This window comes from Tursiops truncatus, chromosome X (genome assembly GCF_011762595.2).
Source record: "Tursiops truncatus isolate mTurTru1 chromosome X, mTurTru1.mat.Y, whole genome shotgun sequence".
In the NCBI taxonomy this organism is placed as follows: Eukaryota; Metazoa; Chordata; class Mammalia; order Artiodactyla; family Delphinidae; genus Tursiops; species Tursiops truncatus.
In genome coordinates, this window is record NC_047055.1 from 66,838,675 (window position 1) to 66,859,040 (window position 20,366).

General features: G+C 37.1%; 1 protein-coding gene across 3 annotated transcripts in view; it reads right to left on the reverse strand.

The window, feature by feature from the left end:
• Positions 1 to 7,644: 7,644 nt before the first annotated feature.
• Positions 7,645 to 20,366, reverse strand: part of UPRT (uracil phosphoribosyltransferase homolog) — a 42,866-nt gene continuing 30,144 nt past the window's right edge. For all 3 annotated transcript variants that reach the window (XM_073799338.1, XM_019932165.3, XM_073799339.1), the window contains 5 exons: positions 18,909 to 18,978; positions 17,784 to 17,846; positions 15,635 to 15,796; positions 13,633 to 13,731; positions 7,645 to 11,468 (listed from right to left, as the gene is read on the reverse strand). In XM_073799338.1, coding sequence (XP_073655439.1) covers positions 11,362 to 11,468; positions 13,633 to 13,731; positions 15,635 to 15,796; positions 17,784 to 17,846; positions 18,909 to 18,978 — 501 coding nt within the window. In that variant the 3' untranslated portion in view covers positions 7,645 to 11,361. The remainder of the gene's footprint in view (positions 11,469 to 13,632; positions 13,732 to 15,634; positions 15,797 to 17,783; positions 17,847 to 18,908; positions 18,979 to 20,366) is intronic.

The following is a 20,366-nucleotide window of genomic DNA, read 5'->3' on the forward strand; positions in this document are numbered from 1 at the left end:
ACCTTAAGAAAACTGAAGTGAGTATACTATTATCAGCCAAAATAGACTTCAAACAAAACATGTTAAGAGAGATGAAGAGGTATACATTTTATAATGATACTCAATGATGAAATTCTGAAATTATCCCCCCCTAAGATCAGGAACAAGACAAAGATGTCTGCTTTCACCACTTTTATTCAACATTATAATGGAAATTCTAGCCACAAGAATTTGGCAAAAAAGAAATAAAAGGCATTCAAATTGAAAAGGAAGAAGTAAAATTATTTCTATATGCATATAACATAATCTTATATATAGAAAATCCTAAAGATTACACACACACAAAAACCTTTTAGTGCTAATAAACAAATTCAGCAAAGTTGCAGGATATAAGATCAACTCAGGGACTTCCCCGGTGGTCCAGTGGTTAAGACTTCGCCTTCCAATGCAGGGGGTGTGGGTTTAATCCCTGGTCAGGGAGCTAAGATCCCACATGCCTCATGGCCAAAACACCAAGACATAAAAACAGAAGCAATATTGTAACAAATTCAATAAAGACTTTAAAAATGGTCCACATCAAAAAACTTTAAAGAAAAAAATAAAGATCAACACAGAAAATCACTACTATACCTATACAGTAGCAATGAACATTCTGAAAGGAAATTAAGAAAACAATTCCATTTACAATGGCATCAAAATGAATAAAATACTTAGGGATAAATTTAACCAAGGAGGTACAAGACTTGTACAATGAAAACTACAAAATATTGTTGAAAGAAATTAAAGACACAAATAAATGGAAAGATCTCATGTTCATGAATTGGAAAACAATATTGTTAAGATGTCAACATTACTCAAAGTGACCTGCAGATTCAATGTAATCCATATCAAAATCCCAGTGGCCCATTTTGCAGAAATGGAAAAGCTTATCTTAAAATTCATAAGGAATTGCAAGGGATTCCAAGTAGCCAAAATAATCCTAAAGAAGAAAAAAGTAGAAGAACTCAAACTTCCTGATATCAAAACTTACTAAAAAACTACAGTAATCAAAACTGACATAAGGGTAGACATATACAACAATGAAACAGAATTGAGAGTCCAAAAGTATACTCTTACATTTATGGTCAATTAATTTTTGACAGGGTACCAAGACAATTCAGTGAGGAATAAATACTTTTTAACAAATGGTGCTGAGATAACTGGATAACTACAAAATGCAAAAGAATAAAGTCAGGAACTTCCCTGGCAGTCCAGTGGTTAAGACTCTGTGCTTCCACTGCAGGGGCTGCAGGTTTGATCCCTGGTTGGGGAACTAAGATCCTGCATGCCACACACAGCTCAGCCAAAAAGAAAAAAAAAGAATAAAGTCGAACTCTTTCCTTACAATATACATGAAAATCAACTGAAAACAGATCACATATTATACGATTACATTTATATCAAAGTTCAGAATAGGCAAATCCAAAAAGACAGGAAGTAGATTAGTGGTTTCCAGGGACTGATGGAGGGAAAATGGAGAGTGACTACTACAGTAAGTCCCCTACATACGAACCTTCAAGTTGCGAACTTTCAAAGATGTGAACGTATGTTTGCATGTCGAATCACGTAATTCACATGTCTGGCATATGTTGTCACATGTGTGTATCTTCTACAAGTGGTTGTGCTTTTGTGTACTTTATTGTACAGTACTGTATAGAGGACAGTAGTACAGCATCTTTATTTCAAGCCCAGGATGACGAGAAAAAAAGAGCTACTACCCAGACATCACTGGATCGTTTTTTCAAGAGGGTAGATAGAATTGAATCCAGCAAGGAACCAGAACCTGTGCCATCAACATCAGGTGTGAGTGAAACTGCAGCTTGCCCTTCGTCTCCTATTGCTGAGGATCCTTCAGCTCTACCATCTCCCACCTCCTCTCCCTCCTCCAGTAACTCTTCTTGCCTGTTCACTCGATGCCTGCCCCTGTATGCCAGCTGTTGTACTGGACTACTGTACTTTTCAAGGTACTGTACTGTAAGATTAAAAATGTTTTATTTTTTTGTGTTTATGTATTATTTGTGTAAAAAGTATTATAAACCTATTACAGTACAGTACTATACAGCCTATTGTGTTAGTTGGGTACCTAAGCTAACTTTGTTGGACTTACAAACAAATTGGACTTATGAAAAATGCTCTTGGAACGGAAATTGTTCGTATGTAGGGGACTTTCTGTAATGAATACAGGGTTTCTTACTGAGTTGATGAAAATGTTCTGGTAGGCTTGTATCCCCACAGGAAATGACCCTACCTTGAGACAAGGAGGGCCCGGGGAGGCCTTTATGGCATACTCAGAGTAAATTGCATCTAGGTGTGACTACTACACATATAACCTTAGTATGGGGGAGCCAACATTTTTGGGTACAAAACATGTATCCTAATCAAACTCAGGCAATTAGTGTGCAATGGCAACAACATGCCTGGTAGATTGGTCCATGAGATAGGAGACATTGGTCATGATATAGAAGAGAGCTGTAGGAGAGATAGGTGCCAGTTTAAGCATCAAAGGGCAAACTCAATTCACTTTTAATGAGTGGCAATCAGAAGAAAAAGTTGTGTTAGTGAGGACAGACCAATTAGAAGGGATTCTCTTTCAGAAGAAAGGAAAAGAATGGGAATCAGCCTGGGAAGATGATGAGGCTTTAGTGAACTAAACCAGGCAGATTCAATGAATAATGCTGGACAATGCTAGGCCTTGATGTTGGGAAAGGGCTTGTACCCTAATCCCCAACAGGGTCTCTTGATTATTTTAAAACAGATTCAGCCTTAAGTAGCAATGGAGCAATGACTCTTCACCTAGGGCACATTTATGAAAACTTTTGGACCTTCAGACGTATGGAAGTTCTCTAGGGGCAAAGAGTAATTTCCATTGATGCAACTCTGCTAGCCCTCATCCCAAGAATGGATCAAAATCAGATATACCCTGTAATGCAGTCAGCAGGAGTAAGAACCATACTGAATTACACTCTTGTCCTTGCCATAGGAAAGAGATGGGCCCTGCTACACAACAGCACATAATGGAAACAGTCTCAGTAAAATCATGTAAACGCCAAAAAGATGACTAGCTTTGTCTCCCTATTAGGGACAAAATCATATGTTGAAGCCTTAACCCCCAGTAACTCTGAGTGTGACTGTACAGGAGACAAGGCCTTTAAGGGGGTGATTAAGTTAAAGTGGGGTCATTAGGGTGGGCCCTTATCTAATATGACTGGTATCCTTATAAGAAGAGGAAATTAGGGCACACAAGGGGAGACCAGGGATATGTACACACAGAGGAAAGACCATGTGAGGACAGAGAAGACAGCCATCTGCAAGCTAAGAAGAGAGTCCTCAGAAGACACTAAACCTGCCAACACCTTCATCTTAGACTTCTAGACTCCAAAACTGAGAAAATAAAATTCTGTTGTTTAAGCTACTCAGTCTATGATATTTTGTTATGACAACACTAGCAAATTAATACATGTGACTTAGAACCTGGAAATAACCCAATCCTGGCCAGTTGCGACAATACCCATCCATAATAACACCTTGTAAACGAGCAAAGGTCAGTTATGCTGGGAAGGTATAATAAGTACCTCTCTTGATTCTTACTGGCCTGTGGAATGAAACAAAACTGGACTATAACCATAGTGTGATACAGTTTAATATTGGCATTGCTCCTAAGATTCAATTATCTCATATATATATTGATAAGTGTATGTATTGGGAAACTGAATTAAAGCCTCGCCAGGATGTGAAATCAATGGGAAATGGTTGATGTTAAGAGGAATCTGATGTAGTTAACATCAGTTAATTAATGTGCTAAATAGTTCTACACAAGTTTATCATAAGGTACAAATAACTATAGGCTAAAGACAAATTAATAAAAAAATATGGAGATTTATATAATGGCTTTATAGGATGGACTAGTTGCTTCTTCATGTCTATCCCTATCCTGCACTGGCTCCTCCATGCTGGGCATACTCATGTTAATATATTACTACATCTTTTATATCAATATAAATGCTAAACTAAATGTAGGTACTCAGAAAAATACAATCATTTTCCTGTAAGAGAGCCAAAGGCCAAGAGGGTGAATTTTGCAGAAAGAGTTGACTTAGCAGGTCTAAGTTGCTCAAAATCTGCACATTCCCATTAAGAGTCTGTTTTCATAAATGGCCCTTGTCCAACTACCAGGAATTGAGCTCTTAGAATATTTTAACTCATAAAAGTGTTTTTGCACACTTGGAGGTTTGAAACACAGTCTATCAATATGTTTAGATAGTCTGTAAATAATGTAATTTATGGTGAACACTTGCTTTCCTTAAGGTGGTCTGTTTTGATAACTGTGATCAATCATGCAGGCATTGGGTACCTATGTGACCAAACCTCAATAAAAACTCTGGAATCTTAAGCAAGTGAACTTCTCTGGTAGACTACACTTCACACATGTTACAATCTATAGATAGAGGAATTAAGTGCATCCTGTGCAGTTCTACTGGAAGAGGACTCTTGGAAGCTTGTACCTGATTTCCTCCAGACTTTGCCCCATGTGCCTTTCCCTTTGCTGATTGTGCTTCATATTCTTTTGCTGTAATAAATCATAACCATAATTATAATGAATTCTGAGACCTAATGAGCCCTGAGAGTGGTCTTGAAGATATCTGACACAGGCACACTAGAAAATATCCAATTAACATAAAAGAAAGCAGTAATGGAGGAACAGAGGAACAAAATAGATATATAAGACATATAGAAAGCAAATAGCAAAATGGCAGATGTAAATCCTACTTTATCAGTAATTGCATTAAACATAAATGGAAGAATAACAGCAGACCTATCAATAACATGACAAGAAGGAGAGTGAAGCAACATCTTTATGGTACTGAAAGAGAAAAAACTGCCAAGCTAAAATTCCACACTGGAGAAATATCTTTCAAAAGCAGAGGTGAAATAAACTTTTTCATACACACAAAAGCTGAAAGAATCTCTTACTAGGAGACCTGCACTATAAGAAATGTTAAAGGAAGTCCTTTGGGTAGAAGGAAAATAATATGTGATGGAAACCTGGATCTACACAAAGAAATAGAAAGCACCCAAAATAGATAAATTAATTAAAATGACTTCTTTTTTTTTCTTATTTCTTTTTACATCTCTTTAAAAGATAACTGTTGAAAGCAAAATATAATAGCAATGAATTGTGGAGTGTAACACATGTAGAAGTAAAATGTATGACAATAATAGCACAAAGGCTGGGGAGGGGGGAATGGAAGTACAATATATTGTTTAAGTTCTGAAATGTGAAATAGATTGTGATAAGTTAAAGATGTATACTATAAGCCCTAAAGGAACCACTAAAAAACAAAGCATTATATCTAATAAGCCATTAAAAGAGACAAAATGGAATCATAAATATTCAATTAATCCAAAGAAGGTCAAAAAAGAGGAAAAAGCAAATGGGACTAATAGAAGACAAATAGCAAAATGGTAGATTTAAAAACCAAGCATATCAATAATCACATTAAATTAAAATGATCTAAACATCCCAATTAAAAAAGAGACTTGGATGAAAAAGCAAGATCCAACTCTAGGCTGCCTGCAGGAAATCCAGAATAAACATAAAACACAATAGGTTAAAAGTAAAAGGATGAAAAAAACAAATACCATACTAACACTATCAAAAGAAAGCTGGAATTTTTATATTTACAGCAGCCAAAGTAGATTTCAGAACAAAGAATATTACTAGGGATAAAAGGAGACATTTCATAATGACAAAGTATCAATCCATCAAGAGGACATAGCAATCCTAAAAGTTTATGCACCTAACAACAGAGCTTCAAAATACATGAAGGAAAAACTGATAGAACTGAAAGGAGAAACAGACAAATCCAGAATTTAAGTCAGCGATTTCAACACCCCTCTCAATAATTGATAGAATAAACAGAAAATTTGTAAATAAATCAAAGACCTGAACAACACCATCAATCAACATGAGCTAACTGACATTTATAGAACATTCCACCCAACAACAGTAGTATACACATACTTTTAAAGCACACAGGGAAGATTTACCAAGAGAGACTATATTATGGGCCATAAGACAAATAAATTTAAAATTGAAAAGGATTCAAATTATATGATGTATATTCTCTGAATTAAATTAGGAATCAATACCAAAAAGAAATCTAGAAAATCCAATAAATATTTGAAGATTAAATAGCACACTTCTAAATAGCCCTAGATCAAAGAAGGAATCAAAAGGGAAATGAAAAAAGTATTTTGACCCAAATGAAAATGAAAACACAACATATCAAAATTTGTGGGGTATAACCAAACCAGTATTTATAGGGAAATTTGTATAATTAAATGCTTATATAAGAAATGTCTCAAATCAAGTTGTGGCCACCCAACCAGCAACATCAGTATCACCTAGGAACTTAGATATGCAAGTCCTTGGGACCTACTCCAGACCTACTGAATCAGAAACTCTAGGTGTGAGGCCCAGCCATCTGTGGCCCTCCAGGTGATTCTGATGCACATTCAACTTTTGATAGACACTCATGTATACTGCTTCTTGTTTTTATTGTGTTAGGGTTTCTTTCTTCAATAAGGAATCTACACAGTTTATACTGTTGTGAAGTTCACGTCCTTAAAAACAATCTAGTTTTAAAAAAAAAACAATCTAGTTTTGAATAGACTGTTGATTTTGTGTCATTTAGAAAATTTCATGGGTTCAAAAGAGTCCTGCAATTGGTTAACCCTACAAATAATGCCTCATTTGCTAAAAAGATTCAGACTTCAAAAGACATAGTTACAACTGCTCTTGAAATCTGCAGAGGGGTAGAGGACAATCACCAGTGGGAAATGTGACCCCACTGAATAATTCCTACTGCTTATAGTAGGAATTCCGTTTATGTGGGAACCAAATGTAGTCAATTCCCAATCATGTTCAGTGATGAAAAGGAACAGAGACACATTAAATTTAAATGGCTGATAATATAAAATTAATTTGCTTGAAATATTTTATACCTATACTCGAATATGAATTTGTCTAATGTTCTGGAAAGTCACTTCAAACAAAATACTGAAACCCTAATATAAGCACTAACTCAGAAGCACTGATTCCTACAGTGGTAGACATCACCTTTCCAAACTAATTCAGTGCATCAACCTGGTCTCTATCTAAATTTGCTGGCTCACATCTTTCCTGGGACAAGGAGATAAAGATCTTGGTTTTAATGGGCTTCAGTTAGAGCTTCTGCTAATCAGTAGTAAACAAAATCGACACTGTATCAACATACTTAACTGACAAATACAGATGATAATTTCAACAAGAACATGAGAGCAACATTTGCCTTGGAAGAATTGTAATATGGGTAATCTATCAATTAATCTCAGTTTATTATGACAGTCTTCAAAAATAAAGGGAAAAATATAGTGAAGTCCTTCTAGGCTCCAAAGGGAAAATGCAGTCCATTCTACACCAGCTTTCCTTCCTTTCCCGGAATTTTTGCTGACTTCTGTCAGCTTTGATTCTAAGAAATGGGCTTCTGTTCTTTTCTGCTTTTTTTTTTTTTAAAAAAACAGAAGGCCACAAGAGCTGCCTGTGGGGCTATAGGAGTATAATTAATCAAGTAATCAGCCAGCCACCATTGTTAAAATGTTTTAATATCAATGTAAAATGAGATCAGGGTTTTACAAGCAAGTTTCAGAACATGAACATCCTTTCCTAAAATGATTTATCTTCCTTTCAGAAGCCTATATATGAACACATATAAATCTTAGGGATTTTTTTTTAATATCATGGTATTTTTTCCCATTTTAATACATCTAGAATTGACAAACATGCAAAAGAACTAAGTTCCAAATTAAAAGCCTCTAGTAGAAACATCCAAATTAAAAATGAAGCATTTTATTTTTTTATTTTTTTCACGTGGGAGATTTTTTTTACATCTTTATTAGAGTATAATTGCTTTACAATGGTGTGTTAGTTTCTGCTTTATAACAAAGTGAATCAGTTATACATATACATATGTTCCCATATCTCTTCCCTCTTGCATCTCCCTCCCTCCCACTCCCCCTATCCCACCCCTCCAGGCGGCCACAAAGCACCAAACTGATCTCCCTGTGCTATGCTGCTGCTTCCCACTAGCTATCTACCTTACATTTGGTAGTGTATATATATGTCCATGCCTCTCTCTCGCTTTGTCACAGCTCACCCTTCCCCCTCCCCATATCCTAAGTCCATTCTCTAGTAGGTCTGTGTCTTTATTCCTGTCTTACCCCTAGGTTCTTCATGATTTTTTTTTCTTAAATTCCATATATATGTGTTAGCATATGGTATTTGTCTTTCGCTTTATGACTTACTTCACTCTGTATGACAGACTCTAGGTCCAACCACCTCATTACAAATAGCTCAATTTCGTTTCTTTTTATGGCTGAGTAATATTCCATTGTATATACGTGCCACATCTTCTTTATCCATTCATCCGATGATGGACACTTAGGTTGTTTCCATCTCCGGGCTATTGTAAATAGAGCTGCAATGAACATTTTGGTACATGACTCTTTCTGAATTATGGTTTTCTCAGGGTATGTGCCCAGTAGTGGGATTGCTGGGTCATATGGTAGTTCTATTTGTAGGTTTTTAAGGAACCTCCATACTGTTCTCCACAGTGGCTGTACCAATTCACATTCCCACCAGCAGTGCAAGAGTGTTCCCTTTTCTCCACACCCTCTCCAGCATTTATTGTTTCTAGATTTTTTGATGATGGCCATTCTGACTGGTGTGAGATGATATTTCATTGTAGTTTTGATTTGCATTTCTCTAATGATTAATGATGTTGAGCATTCTTTCATGTGTTTGTTGGCAGTCTGTATATCTTCTTTGGAGAAATGTCTATTTAGTTCTTCTGCCCATTTTTGGATTGGGTTGTTTGTTTTTTTGTTATTGAGCTGCATGAGCTGCTTATAAATTTTGAAGATTAATCCTTTGGCAGTTGCTTCATTTGCAAATATTTTCTCCCATTCTGAGGGTTGTCTTTTGGTCTTGTTTAGTTTCCTTTGCTGTGCAAAAGCTTTGAAGTTTCATTACGTCCCATGTGTTTATTTTTGGTTTTATTTCCATTTCTCTAGGAGGTGGGTCAAAAAGGATCTTGCTGTGATTTATGTCATAGAGTGTTCTGCCTATGTTTTCCTCTAAGAGTTTGATAGTTCTGCCAATAAAATGTACAAACTGGAAGAAATGAATAAAGTCTTAGGAATTCACAACCTGCCAAGACTGAATCAGGAAGAAATAGAAAATATGAACAGACCAATCACAAGCACTGAAATTGAAACTGTGATTAAAAATCTTCCAACAAACAAAAGCCCAGGACCAGATGGCTTCACAGGCGAATTCTATCAAACATTTAGAGAAAAGCTAACACCTATCCTTCTCAAACTCTTCCAAAATATAGCAGAGGGAGGAACACCCCCAAACTCATTCTACGAGGCCACCATCAGCCTGATACCAAAACCAGTCAAGGATGTCACAAAGAAAGAAAACTACAGGCCAATATCACTGATGAACATAGATGCAAAAATCCTCAACAAAATACTAGCAAATAGAATGCATCAGCACATTAAAAGGATCATACACCATGATCAAGTGGGGTTTATTCCAGGAATGCAAGGATTCTTCAATATACACAAATCAATCAATGTGATAAACCATATTAACAAATTGAAGGAGAAAAACCATATGATCATCTCAATAGATGCAGAGAAAGCTTTTGACAAAATTCAACACCCATTTATGATAAAAACCCTGCAGAAAGTAGGCATAGAGGGAACTTTCCTCAACATAATACAGGCCATATATGACAAGCCCACAGCAAACATCATCCTCAATGGTGAAAAACTGAAAGCATTTCAAGTAAGATCAGGAACAAGACAAGGTTGCCCACTCTCACCACTCTTATTCAACATAGTTTTGGAAGTTTCAGACACAGCAATCAGAGAAGAAAAGCAAATAAAAGGAATCCAAATCGGAAAAGAAGTAAAGCTGTCACTGTTTGCAGATGACATGATACTACACATAGAGGATCCTATATATGCTACCAGAAAACTACTAGAGCTAGTCAATGAATCTGGTAAAGTAGCAGGATACAAAATTAATGCACAGAAATCTCTGGCATTCCTATACACTAATGATGAAAAATCTGAAAGTGAAATCAAGAAAACACTCCTATTTACCATTGCAACAAAAATAATAAAATATCTAGGAATAAACCTACCTAAGGAGACAAAAGACCTGTATGCAGAAAATTATAAGACACTGGTGAAAGAAATTAAAGATGATACAAACAGATGGAGAGATATACCATGTTCTTGGATTGGACGAATCAACATTGTGAAAATGACTCTACTACACAAAGCAATCTACAGATTCAATGCAATCCCTGTCAAACTACCACTGGCATTTTTCACAGAACTAGAACAAAAAATTTCACAATTTATATGAAAACACAAAAATGAAGCATTTTAATTTACTTATTGGCCATACGCCCAGCAAAAAACCATCCATTCCCCCACACCTCAGAAAAATCACCACCAATTCATTTCTAGGTCATTGATGGCATTAACAGTATTTAGCCCTCCCTTGTCAACATCCAGACATCCCTGGTTCAATCTGAGCAAGTAGTGTTACATTTCCAGTTGCTGGAATGCCCCACCATCGTCTTCACTGCATTACACTTGACAAGGCACCTACCAACAATGCACATGGTAGGAAGTGAGCCATGAAGAACATAATGGCTTGAACGAAGAGCTAACTGTATACCCTGGATCTGCCAACTGAGTAAGGACACTAATGGAAACGTAAAATTATATGAGGCATTCTTTATTCATCCTCTCCAAGTTACCAGTGTGTATTGTACTAGGAAGTAAAGAGTAGAGGAAGGTGACAACAGCCACATATATGAAATCTCCCTAGAACTAAAAGCAAACTAAACAAAATGCAAACTAGAGTGGGCCAATGAACTGACTCCCATTTGGGTTTTACTTGTGGCTGCAAGCAACCTCTAAACTGAGGTTCATAAATTAGGGAACAGTTTAATGCACTGATGGATCAGCAATTTGCATAAGAACATTATTAAAATATTTTTGAAGAGCTGCGTGTGCTTCATTGCTGAATTTGGTGCCAACGGTCAAGAAATAGCTAAATAAAAAAACAAACCTCAAGTATTTCCTTTTAATATACCTATTTCCAAAACTTACAAAGTATCTTTAAAATGATTTTCTATGTCATTCCTCAAGTGAATTAGTCAAACAGGTAGAAACTCATAACTGTAATATTACACAATAGGATAATTTTCCTTCAATAACTTAGTCTGTTCCAAAGTATTTCTGTCCAAAATGTGTAGGTGCAACAGGATGAACTTCAGTAGTTAAAATTGTGATCTCTGGAAACTCTTGAATGATTGATTTGGCACCTTCAAAAAATAAAAGAGAATTGTCATTATGGCAGAATTTTTTGATAACATTACTTGGAATTCAGTAATTTTATAATCAGTCACTAGGTCTAATATTGACAGACCAAGAGCAATGACCTTTGGACACATAGTCAGACTTGGTTAATCTCTTAGTTTATATAATGTCTGTATCTGAAAAATGTTGATAGTAGTCAGACTATGTTTCCACCCACTCACTAATAAATTCTTAGAATCAAATTGTTTTCTATCCAAGATTTGAAAAATATATTCAGTTATAGCAAGTTTTCCCCTGAAGGGTCTTTTTTTGTTTTATTTTAAAGGCAGCTGGAATACAGAGAATACAGTCCTTTCTGGAAACAGGATCATACATAAGATGCTGGTTTCTCAACTGGAACACTGTTGAAACAAGTGCAAAGACTTCTTTGTTATGTTAGAGAAAGCTAGCTTTTGAGAAGTTATGACTCTAGCTTGGGTGGGGAGGAGATGGAGGAAGAAAGGAAAGGGACTAGCTAGGATGCCAGTCAAACTAAAAAGCCATAGCAAGGCTGCCACGGAATAAGATTTTTTCATCTATAATGTCAAAGAATTAGTATACTATTCTAATGTATACTATTACAACTAACATGGTTACTTTTCTACTCCCAAAGACAGAAAACCCAATAATTATTTGGTTATCTCAGTGTTTACAATGCCACCTCTGTTATATGGATGGATAACCAAGCAAATTACCCTTTGTCACCAACAACATTTGAACTACAGGTAATTTTTTATTATGAAACAGCAAGATAATCAATGGCATACTAAATGCAGCCATCCCAACTGGTTTCTCTGTAGCCTCTTCAGGGTTGGCTGAGACTTGGAACCTTTGGAAATGAGGAAACGCCCTAACTAGAAGCCACATATTTCTTTCTTTTCGATTATGAAACAAATACAAATTCATTGTAGAACATTTGGAAAATACAAAAAAAAAGCTTAAAAAAGAAAATGAATCACTTAGAATCCCACCACCCTAAGACAACCACTATTAATATTATGTGATTTAAAATGAAAATTGAAATAGTATTGTGCATCTGTCTAGCCTTTCATGCTGAGGAAAGATTTATTAGGTCCCATCTTAATCCAAGTCTGATTTTGGTAGTCATAATAGTCATAATTTGTATTAGTCATCTCTAAACTTGGTGATGACATTTTATACTATTCTAATGCTGTTGTTTATTCTGCTCTTACATTTACCAGATTCTTTGATGTCATTAAATGTTTTTTCAAAAACATGATCTAACAGTTATATAATATTATACTCTTTGAATATACAGTTGACCCTTGAACAACATGGGGGTTAATCCATATATATAACTTATAGTTGACCCTCTGTATCTGCAGTTCCTCTGCATACATGAATTCAACCAACCATGGACTGTGTAGTACTGTAGTTTTCAGTATTGAAAAATATCCACGTATAAGTGGACCAACGCAGTTCAAACCCACGTTGTTCAAGGGTCAACTGTATATTTATTTAACCATTTCCAAGTAAGTCATTTATATACTTTCAAATTTTCTCTTACATGAAATACAGCTTTACAGTGACTATCCTAAATGCTGAGTTTCTACATGCCTTTATGATTATTTTCTTAGGATACTTTCACAATCGTCTTAGATTACATGGCAAAAAAAACTAGGGTCATAAATTAGGCTTACCTCTCTCAGGAAATAGAGGACACAAGTTCTTTCACTGTGCCCTTTGAGCAGAAGTCTAACTTTACAAACTTTTGATCTTTGCTTCACACTGCAAAGCTTACTTCAGTAAGACCACAGGGCTAGCTAGAACCTCGAGTTTCTTGCTGTTTGAGAGCAGTTTTCAGGCTCAGGTCGGGAGGCAGGAGAAATAGTGACCTTTCAGCCATTTGCAAGCTCTACTCAAACAGGGCCACCATGAAAACAACTGCAATCCCCTTCAATGGAATTAGTTCGTACTTCTTCATTTGAATTTGAACAACAGTAGAATGGTGTAAAGTATTACCACTAAGCTTAGAGATGACAAACACAAGTTATAACTACCAAAATTCAATTTGAATTTAATGTGGAAGCAAATGAACTTTTCCTCAGGATAAGAGGCTGGGCAGATGTACACTTAACCACCCCATGACCATCAAGAGCATGAACTCACCATGAGGAGTGGAGAACAGACTGAGTAGGATAATAACACTAGGTTGAACTCCATGTTCTATGAGAACCTTTACAGCTTCAATTACAGTGTTTCCAGTGCCTGAAATAAAATGACAACCAAATGCATTGGCAACTTTAACATTCATCTCAAAATGTCTTTGAGTTTCTTTGAAGTAAAGGCAGTTTAGTAATGTAATACAAGATACTACTAGAGGGCTTCCCTGGTGGCGCAGTGGTTGAGAATCTGCCTGCCAATGCAGGGGACACGGGTTCAAGCCCTGGTCTGGGAAGATCCCACATGCCGCGGAGCAACTGGGCCCATGAGCCACAATTACTGAGCCTGCGCGTCTGGAGCCTGTGCTCCGCAGAGAACAAGAGAGGCAGCGATAGTGAGAGGCCCGCGCACCGCAATGAAGAGTGGCCCCCACTTACCACAACTAGAGAAAGCCCTCGCACAAAAATGAAGACCCAACACAGCCATAAATAAATTAATTAATTTAAAAAAAAGATACTACTAGACACCTTGAGAAAACCATAGTTCAAAAAGAGTCATGGACCACAATGTTCATTGAAGCTGTATTTACAACAGCCAGGACATGGAAGCAACCTAAGTGTCCATCAACAGATGAATGGATAAAGAAGATGTGGCACAACCTAGAGGGGTGGGATAGGGAGGGTGGGAGGGAGGGAGACGCAAGAGGGAAGAGATATGGAAACATGTATATGTATAACTGATTCACTTTGTTATAAAGCAGAAACTAACACACCATTGTAAAGCAATTATACTCCAATAAAGATGTAAAAAATAGATAAATAAATAAAAAATAAAATAAAAATAAAATGATGTGGCACATATATACAATGGAATATTACTCAGCCATAAAAAGAAGCAAAATTGAGTTATATGTAGTGAGGTGGATGGACCTAGAGTCTGTCATACAATGCAGTAAGTCAGAAAGAGAAAAACAAATACCATATGCTAACACATATATATGGAATCTAAAAAAAAAAAAAGGGTTCTGAAGAACCTAGGGGCAGGACAGGAATAAAGATGCAGATGTAGGGAATGGACTTAAGGACACAGGGAGGGGGAAGAGTAAGCTGGGACGAAGTGAGAGAGTGGCATGGACATATATACACTACCAATTGTAAAACAGATAGCCAGTGAGAAGCAGCTGCATAGCACAGAGAGATCAGCTCGGTGCTTTGTGACCACCTAAACGGGTGGGATAGGGAGGGTGGGAGGGAGATGCAAGAGGAAGGAGATATGGGGTATATGTATATGTATAGCTGATTCACTCTGTTATAAAGCAGAAACTAACACACCATTGTAAAGGAATTATACTCCAATAAAGCTGTTAAAAAAAAAGATACTACAAGACAAAGCTTCATTTGAAGGTGCCTGTTTTTTATCAATGATGTTATTTTCAATAACAGACATAACCCATATACTTTTCAGTTTTCAAATGCACAACAAGCCCTAAATTCGTTCAGTATTTGAGATATCAAATATAACACCCACCCACCACCCCTAACCCCAGGATATGAGTAAGCTTAGGAAACAGACTAGAATAGGAAAAAAAAATTACCTCCAAAGAGGATAAATCCTTGAGAAAATCATTGCTATACTCATTGGGCTAGAGAAGGGACATATTTCAATGTATTTTCTGTGTTCTATATATTTTGCCTCATTAAATCCTTTGCTTCAATGTGTTAATTTTAAGATAGAAGTTTTTGGAGCTAATAAAGTTTGACTAATGTGTATTCTCTTATTACACAATAAGAATTCCCCAGAGAACTGCCCAGGGCAACTCCAAATCAAAACAAAACATTTAGAACGAAACAAAACATTTAGAAATGGCTTTCTAAAGAATGGTTTTTGAGAAAAACAAAAAACACATTTAGAAATGGTTTTCGCCTTTATATAAGGGTACCTAGAAGGCAGGCACTAAGTTGAATTTAAACCCTAACCAAAGGTTACAAATTAAACACAAGCCACTCACTGAGAATCGGATACATCAGAAGGACTTTTCTCCTGTAAATGTCTGGGGGGAACTTGGCATAATATACTTTGGCTCTTTGTGTCTCCTCATCACTCTGAATCAGGATCTTTCCAATTCGTATGGATCGACAGCAGTCTCGTAAACCTTGTTCCATTGCCTCACCTTGAAGAAGGAAATAAAAAAGAAGGAAAGAGGGATTAGGAGGAGATACAGTGAAAGTCCAAGAATAGGCCAAAGCAGAGTTTTTGACTGTTATTAATACAATAAATAAAGACATTGTCAAAATGGAAGCAATTCTTCTTAAGCTAACAGCTTTTACTTCGGATATGCTCATATTTTATACTTAGTTCAGGTCAATGAAACTAGGATACGCTAGTTTTATTGCTGGCTTGCAAGTTTTAGAGCTGTCATGCTTCCATGATTACAGTAAATAAAGTGTTTTATTAAGCTGCTCCTTGAACTTTTCTAATATCAGGAACATTTTACTCCTATTATTTTAAAGAATCTGTGTTACTTTCATCTGGCAAAAATATAAAATATTTATGGAAGAATGGGGGCTACAGACCAAAGGCTCTCCATTTAGATTAAGCTGGCGTCAAGAGATATCACTTAGACCCAGCAATGACTTCAATGGCAGAGGCTTCATTGGCAAACAGTGAAAAAGTAATATATGTTCCCTCTCCCCGCTAGAGAACCACAACCAACACCACCACCACACCCTTGGTTTCTGAACACAGAGCTATTTTTGAGTCTGAATTCCTTTAAGGAAGTGTTTGCCAAAGGTCAACCATTTTCATACCATCGTCAAGATTTTAGGCCACATCAAAATTCTACTTGTATGGTTATTTACTTAATATTTTTCTTTAAATTAACTGGTTTTTTTACATTTATTTTAAAAGGAAACTTTATATCACTAGTGAAAATATAAAAACAGTTTCTTTCTATTAGGTATGAAAATCAACCAATAGCTATTAAGGTTAAAAACACCCTGTCTATGCATCACCCCCAAGGTCATCCTGTATACACTAGGGGTGCGAGGACCATGCTGCTGCCTTTAGGGCAGAAGCTGGACTAAAACAGAAGAAATTGTGCCTTAAAAGCCCATCTCCATTGTCTTCACCAGTTTTAAAAGGTTGAACACCATTGTCCTGAAAATCCTATCGTTGCTTAAGAGCTACCTTCTATAAAAAAGGGAGCTTAAAGCTCCTATTTTATTGGAGATATTCAATTGTTCACAAACAGAACTTCATAACCAGAGAAGAAAAGGGAATGTTTATATGTGAAATAAAAATCCGGGGACTTCCCTGGTGGTCCAGTGGTTAAGACTCCATGCTGCCACTGCAGGGGACACAGGTTGGATCCTTAGGGGAACTAAGATCCCACATGCTGCATGGTGTGGCAAAAAAAAAAAAATCTGTTTCCAATGCAAGCAAGTGGGGCTTCTACCATACCTTGGATCCTGTACAAAGAATAATTAAGGAATTAAGTTGCTGAACGGAAATAATCATCCCCATGTAACAGGTATAGGTCCTAATTACAGGCATGTGATTTTGCTGCACAAAGGTTGGTTTAGAAGGATAATCGGTTGGACTCAAACACAAATATTTATAAGACTAGCAATTGGAAATACCTAGAGTTAATCACAGTTAAGTTCTTTTGCCTACATAGTCACATACTCATCAAATATAAAACTAAAAATATTAAACAAGCCATTCAGTCCAGTTCCTGACAGGGTAGGACTGTTCCTCACAAAAGAAATTAAAAAAAACAGAACAAAGATTTTCTCTAGTTGGGTGCTCAGAGTTCTGCAGGCCTGAATTTGTGCTGTATTCCCTCAAAATTCAAGCTGCCCTGTTCTCTCCAAGATAGCATCATTGCATCCTCTTGTTCTCCCACCCTCCTCTGAATCTTTCAAAGCTGGCTTGCCCATGGGGATAGGCCACTAGGGAAGATGCTCTGCAGTTAAAATTAGCCAAACTCGGCGACACATAGGCTATGATTCCAAGGCACCATGAGGATAGACAACACAGGTGGTGAGATTTAAGCTAAGGAAGGCTGCAATTGTGACAGACAAGACCGCCTCTCTCCTGGAAAATAGCAACTGCATCTATGCACGCAAAGAGACAAAGTCACACATATGCAAACCTACCGCTTCTCATTATGCTGACCCCACAGTTTCCCTTCTCAAATTTCACTCCTTCATACTTGTACCCTGTTGGGGAATAAAACCGAAGAATTTATCTTTCATCATTGGAGAGACCTACTTATTTAATAAAGTATCTAAGCTTTAAAGCAGATGGGTACAGAGCAACTCTTGTCCAGACATACTGTATAACATCATAGGTTCCCTGTGAAAGTAATAAGAAGAGCCATGATTTTTCATATTTACTTTTTAATTCTTCATAAAAAACCTGTGGGAATAATTGGGAGAGAGGTAGACTTCATCGACTGGGAACAGGCCTTATGATAGAATGATATTCACATACATGTTCCTCAAACTGAATTCAGACAAGAATTGTACTCCAAGAATGCTAGAAAGCCCATCAATTCAAACTGGGACCCCACTGTGAGCCACAGCAGAGAGCTCCTCATTCCGGTCCCTTTTTATGAGCCTCCATTCTGCATTAAAAAGCAGAAGAGAAAGGTTGAAGTAATTATCAAGACATGTTCATGCCTTGGTCTCATCCTGAATTTGTATCAATTATGATGCAGCAAATTCAGCCCCCAATTTTCATAAAATCAACCTTTGGATATAACAGCTTCCATTATTTACTAAAGAACCAAATCAGAATTTCAAATCCCTAAAATAGGGATCCTTGGTTTCTTTCTATTAGAGCAGAACAAAGCCCCTTCTCTAATCCTCATCATTTTTAGTTTTTTTTTTTTTTTTACTTTTCATCCTTTTACCTGGAGTTTCAATGCCAAACCAGCCCACCCGTTTGTTAACACCAGAAGCTTCCCTACAGAGGTGAAGATAAGCTGCCAGCAATTCTTAGCTCTGGTCCCAATGTGCCATCATCAAAGGCAACACCTGCATGCTGAAGAATATTTATTAACCTTTAACTTGAACTGACCAGCAAGCCATTAACAAAAGGTCATCCACATAAATTTCTTTGCTAAATGTCTCCAAGTTTATTAAGTTGTTTAAAAGAACAGCTCCACATAGACTCCTCATTTTGCATACTGATTTACTCAGACTGCTTTTTTTCCATTTTCCCCCAATTCTATCTCAGAATTTTTATGAGGCGAATATGAGAGTAACAGCCCTGGTTACCTGTTGGAGTGGTCACCATGCATTCTTTATATGGTAGCTGATTCAATCCCTCTTCCACAACAAGTCTGATCTAGAGAGTCAAAGGAAGAATAAGTTGAGAACTTGCTAAGAATCTCCTGTTAGCTGTAAGCCTCAGGAGCTGAAAACTAGGCAAAAAGTCAGTAACATACTAGGCAAGGATTTAGCTTATGGAAGTAGGAAGGGGGCCCCTATCATGTGTTAGATTCAGAGATAGAAACAAATGCCAGGCTGCTTGCTGCTAGGTATCCAACCTCGGTTAGGCACATGATTGCCACTAAAAGGCTCAAGTATGCTTTCTGATTCTCATTCAGTCAGTCCAGGCTATATTATGAGAAATGCAATACTACAGCAAGTGTCAAGAGTCATGGCAGGAACACTTGGAAGTAATATACTTCTGGCTACTCTAGAAATAGTGCTCACTGGAAACTTCTTTGCCTTGTTTAGTACTCTGAAACTGTCAAGTCAGATACTTTTTAACAAAGGCCCACCATAATGCAAAATAAAGCCTGAATTTCTTAGGAGGAAATAAATGAGTGGATGGGGCTGAACCAATTTACTGAACTTGAAGAAGGATCCAGTCGAATGCATTGGGACTTCCCAGCTTAAAAAAAAAAAAAAGGCTCCTAATGATCTTAATATGTGGTACAGAGGAAAGAATCCATCAGAACTACTAGGAATAGCCTCCAAAAACCACCGGTTATGGTATTTCTATGACTACCCAGAGCCCATTACAAAAAGGCAGTGCTGAGTCTGCAAAGCACATTTTCTCCAATCAATATTACATTACTGATTGAGACTCAGGAGCATCAGAGAGAAATGTCAGGCCCCATGCTCTGTTATCACAACAAAACATCCTGCTGCCATTAAAATGATCAATGCTAAATGGGCCAGCACTTTGTCAACCTGCAGCACCAGAGGGTCAAGGAAGCTCATGAATACCGTGTGTGTGTGCATACTCACCTCTAGCCACCACCTTCTGTGGAGGTTAATGTTTCTTACGAGCAAAAAGTACAAGGGAAGAAGAGGATCATTTTCTTTGAAGAGCCTAGTTCTCCTAGTAACACTCCTCTAAAGAGTCTTACCTCCTGCCCATCTCCTGCAACTCTGGGACAGAAACTAGTGTGTCCAAGCCTTACAGGAGAACATAAAACCAGAAGAAGGGTGACTAAAATATAAAGAACTCAAGATCTGAGCGCCAGGAGAGCCAATCCTGACAAATTCAGGATAGAATTAATGTCCACTATAACAGGACCCTTGTGCTAGAAGAGACAGTGTACTAGAAATCCTCAACACTAGAAACCTCAACAGCTCCTGTCCCTACCACAATCACAACTGACCCTCCACACCCCCCACCCCCAATATCAGGACCTTCAAATCCAACTGCAGAGAACAAACAGGTCCTAATTACCATCCCCTGAGGTGAATTATGCCCTGGAT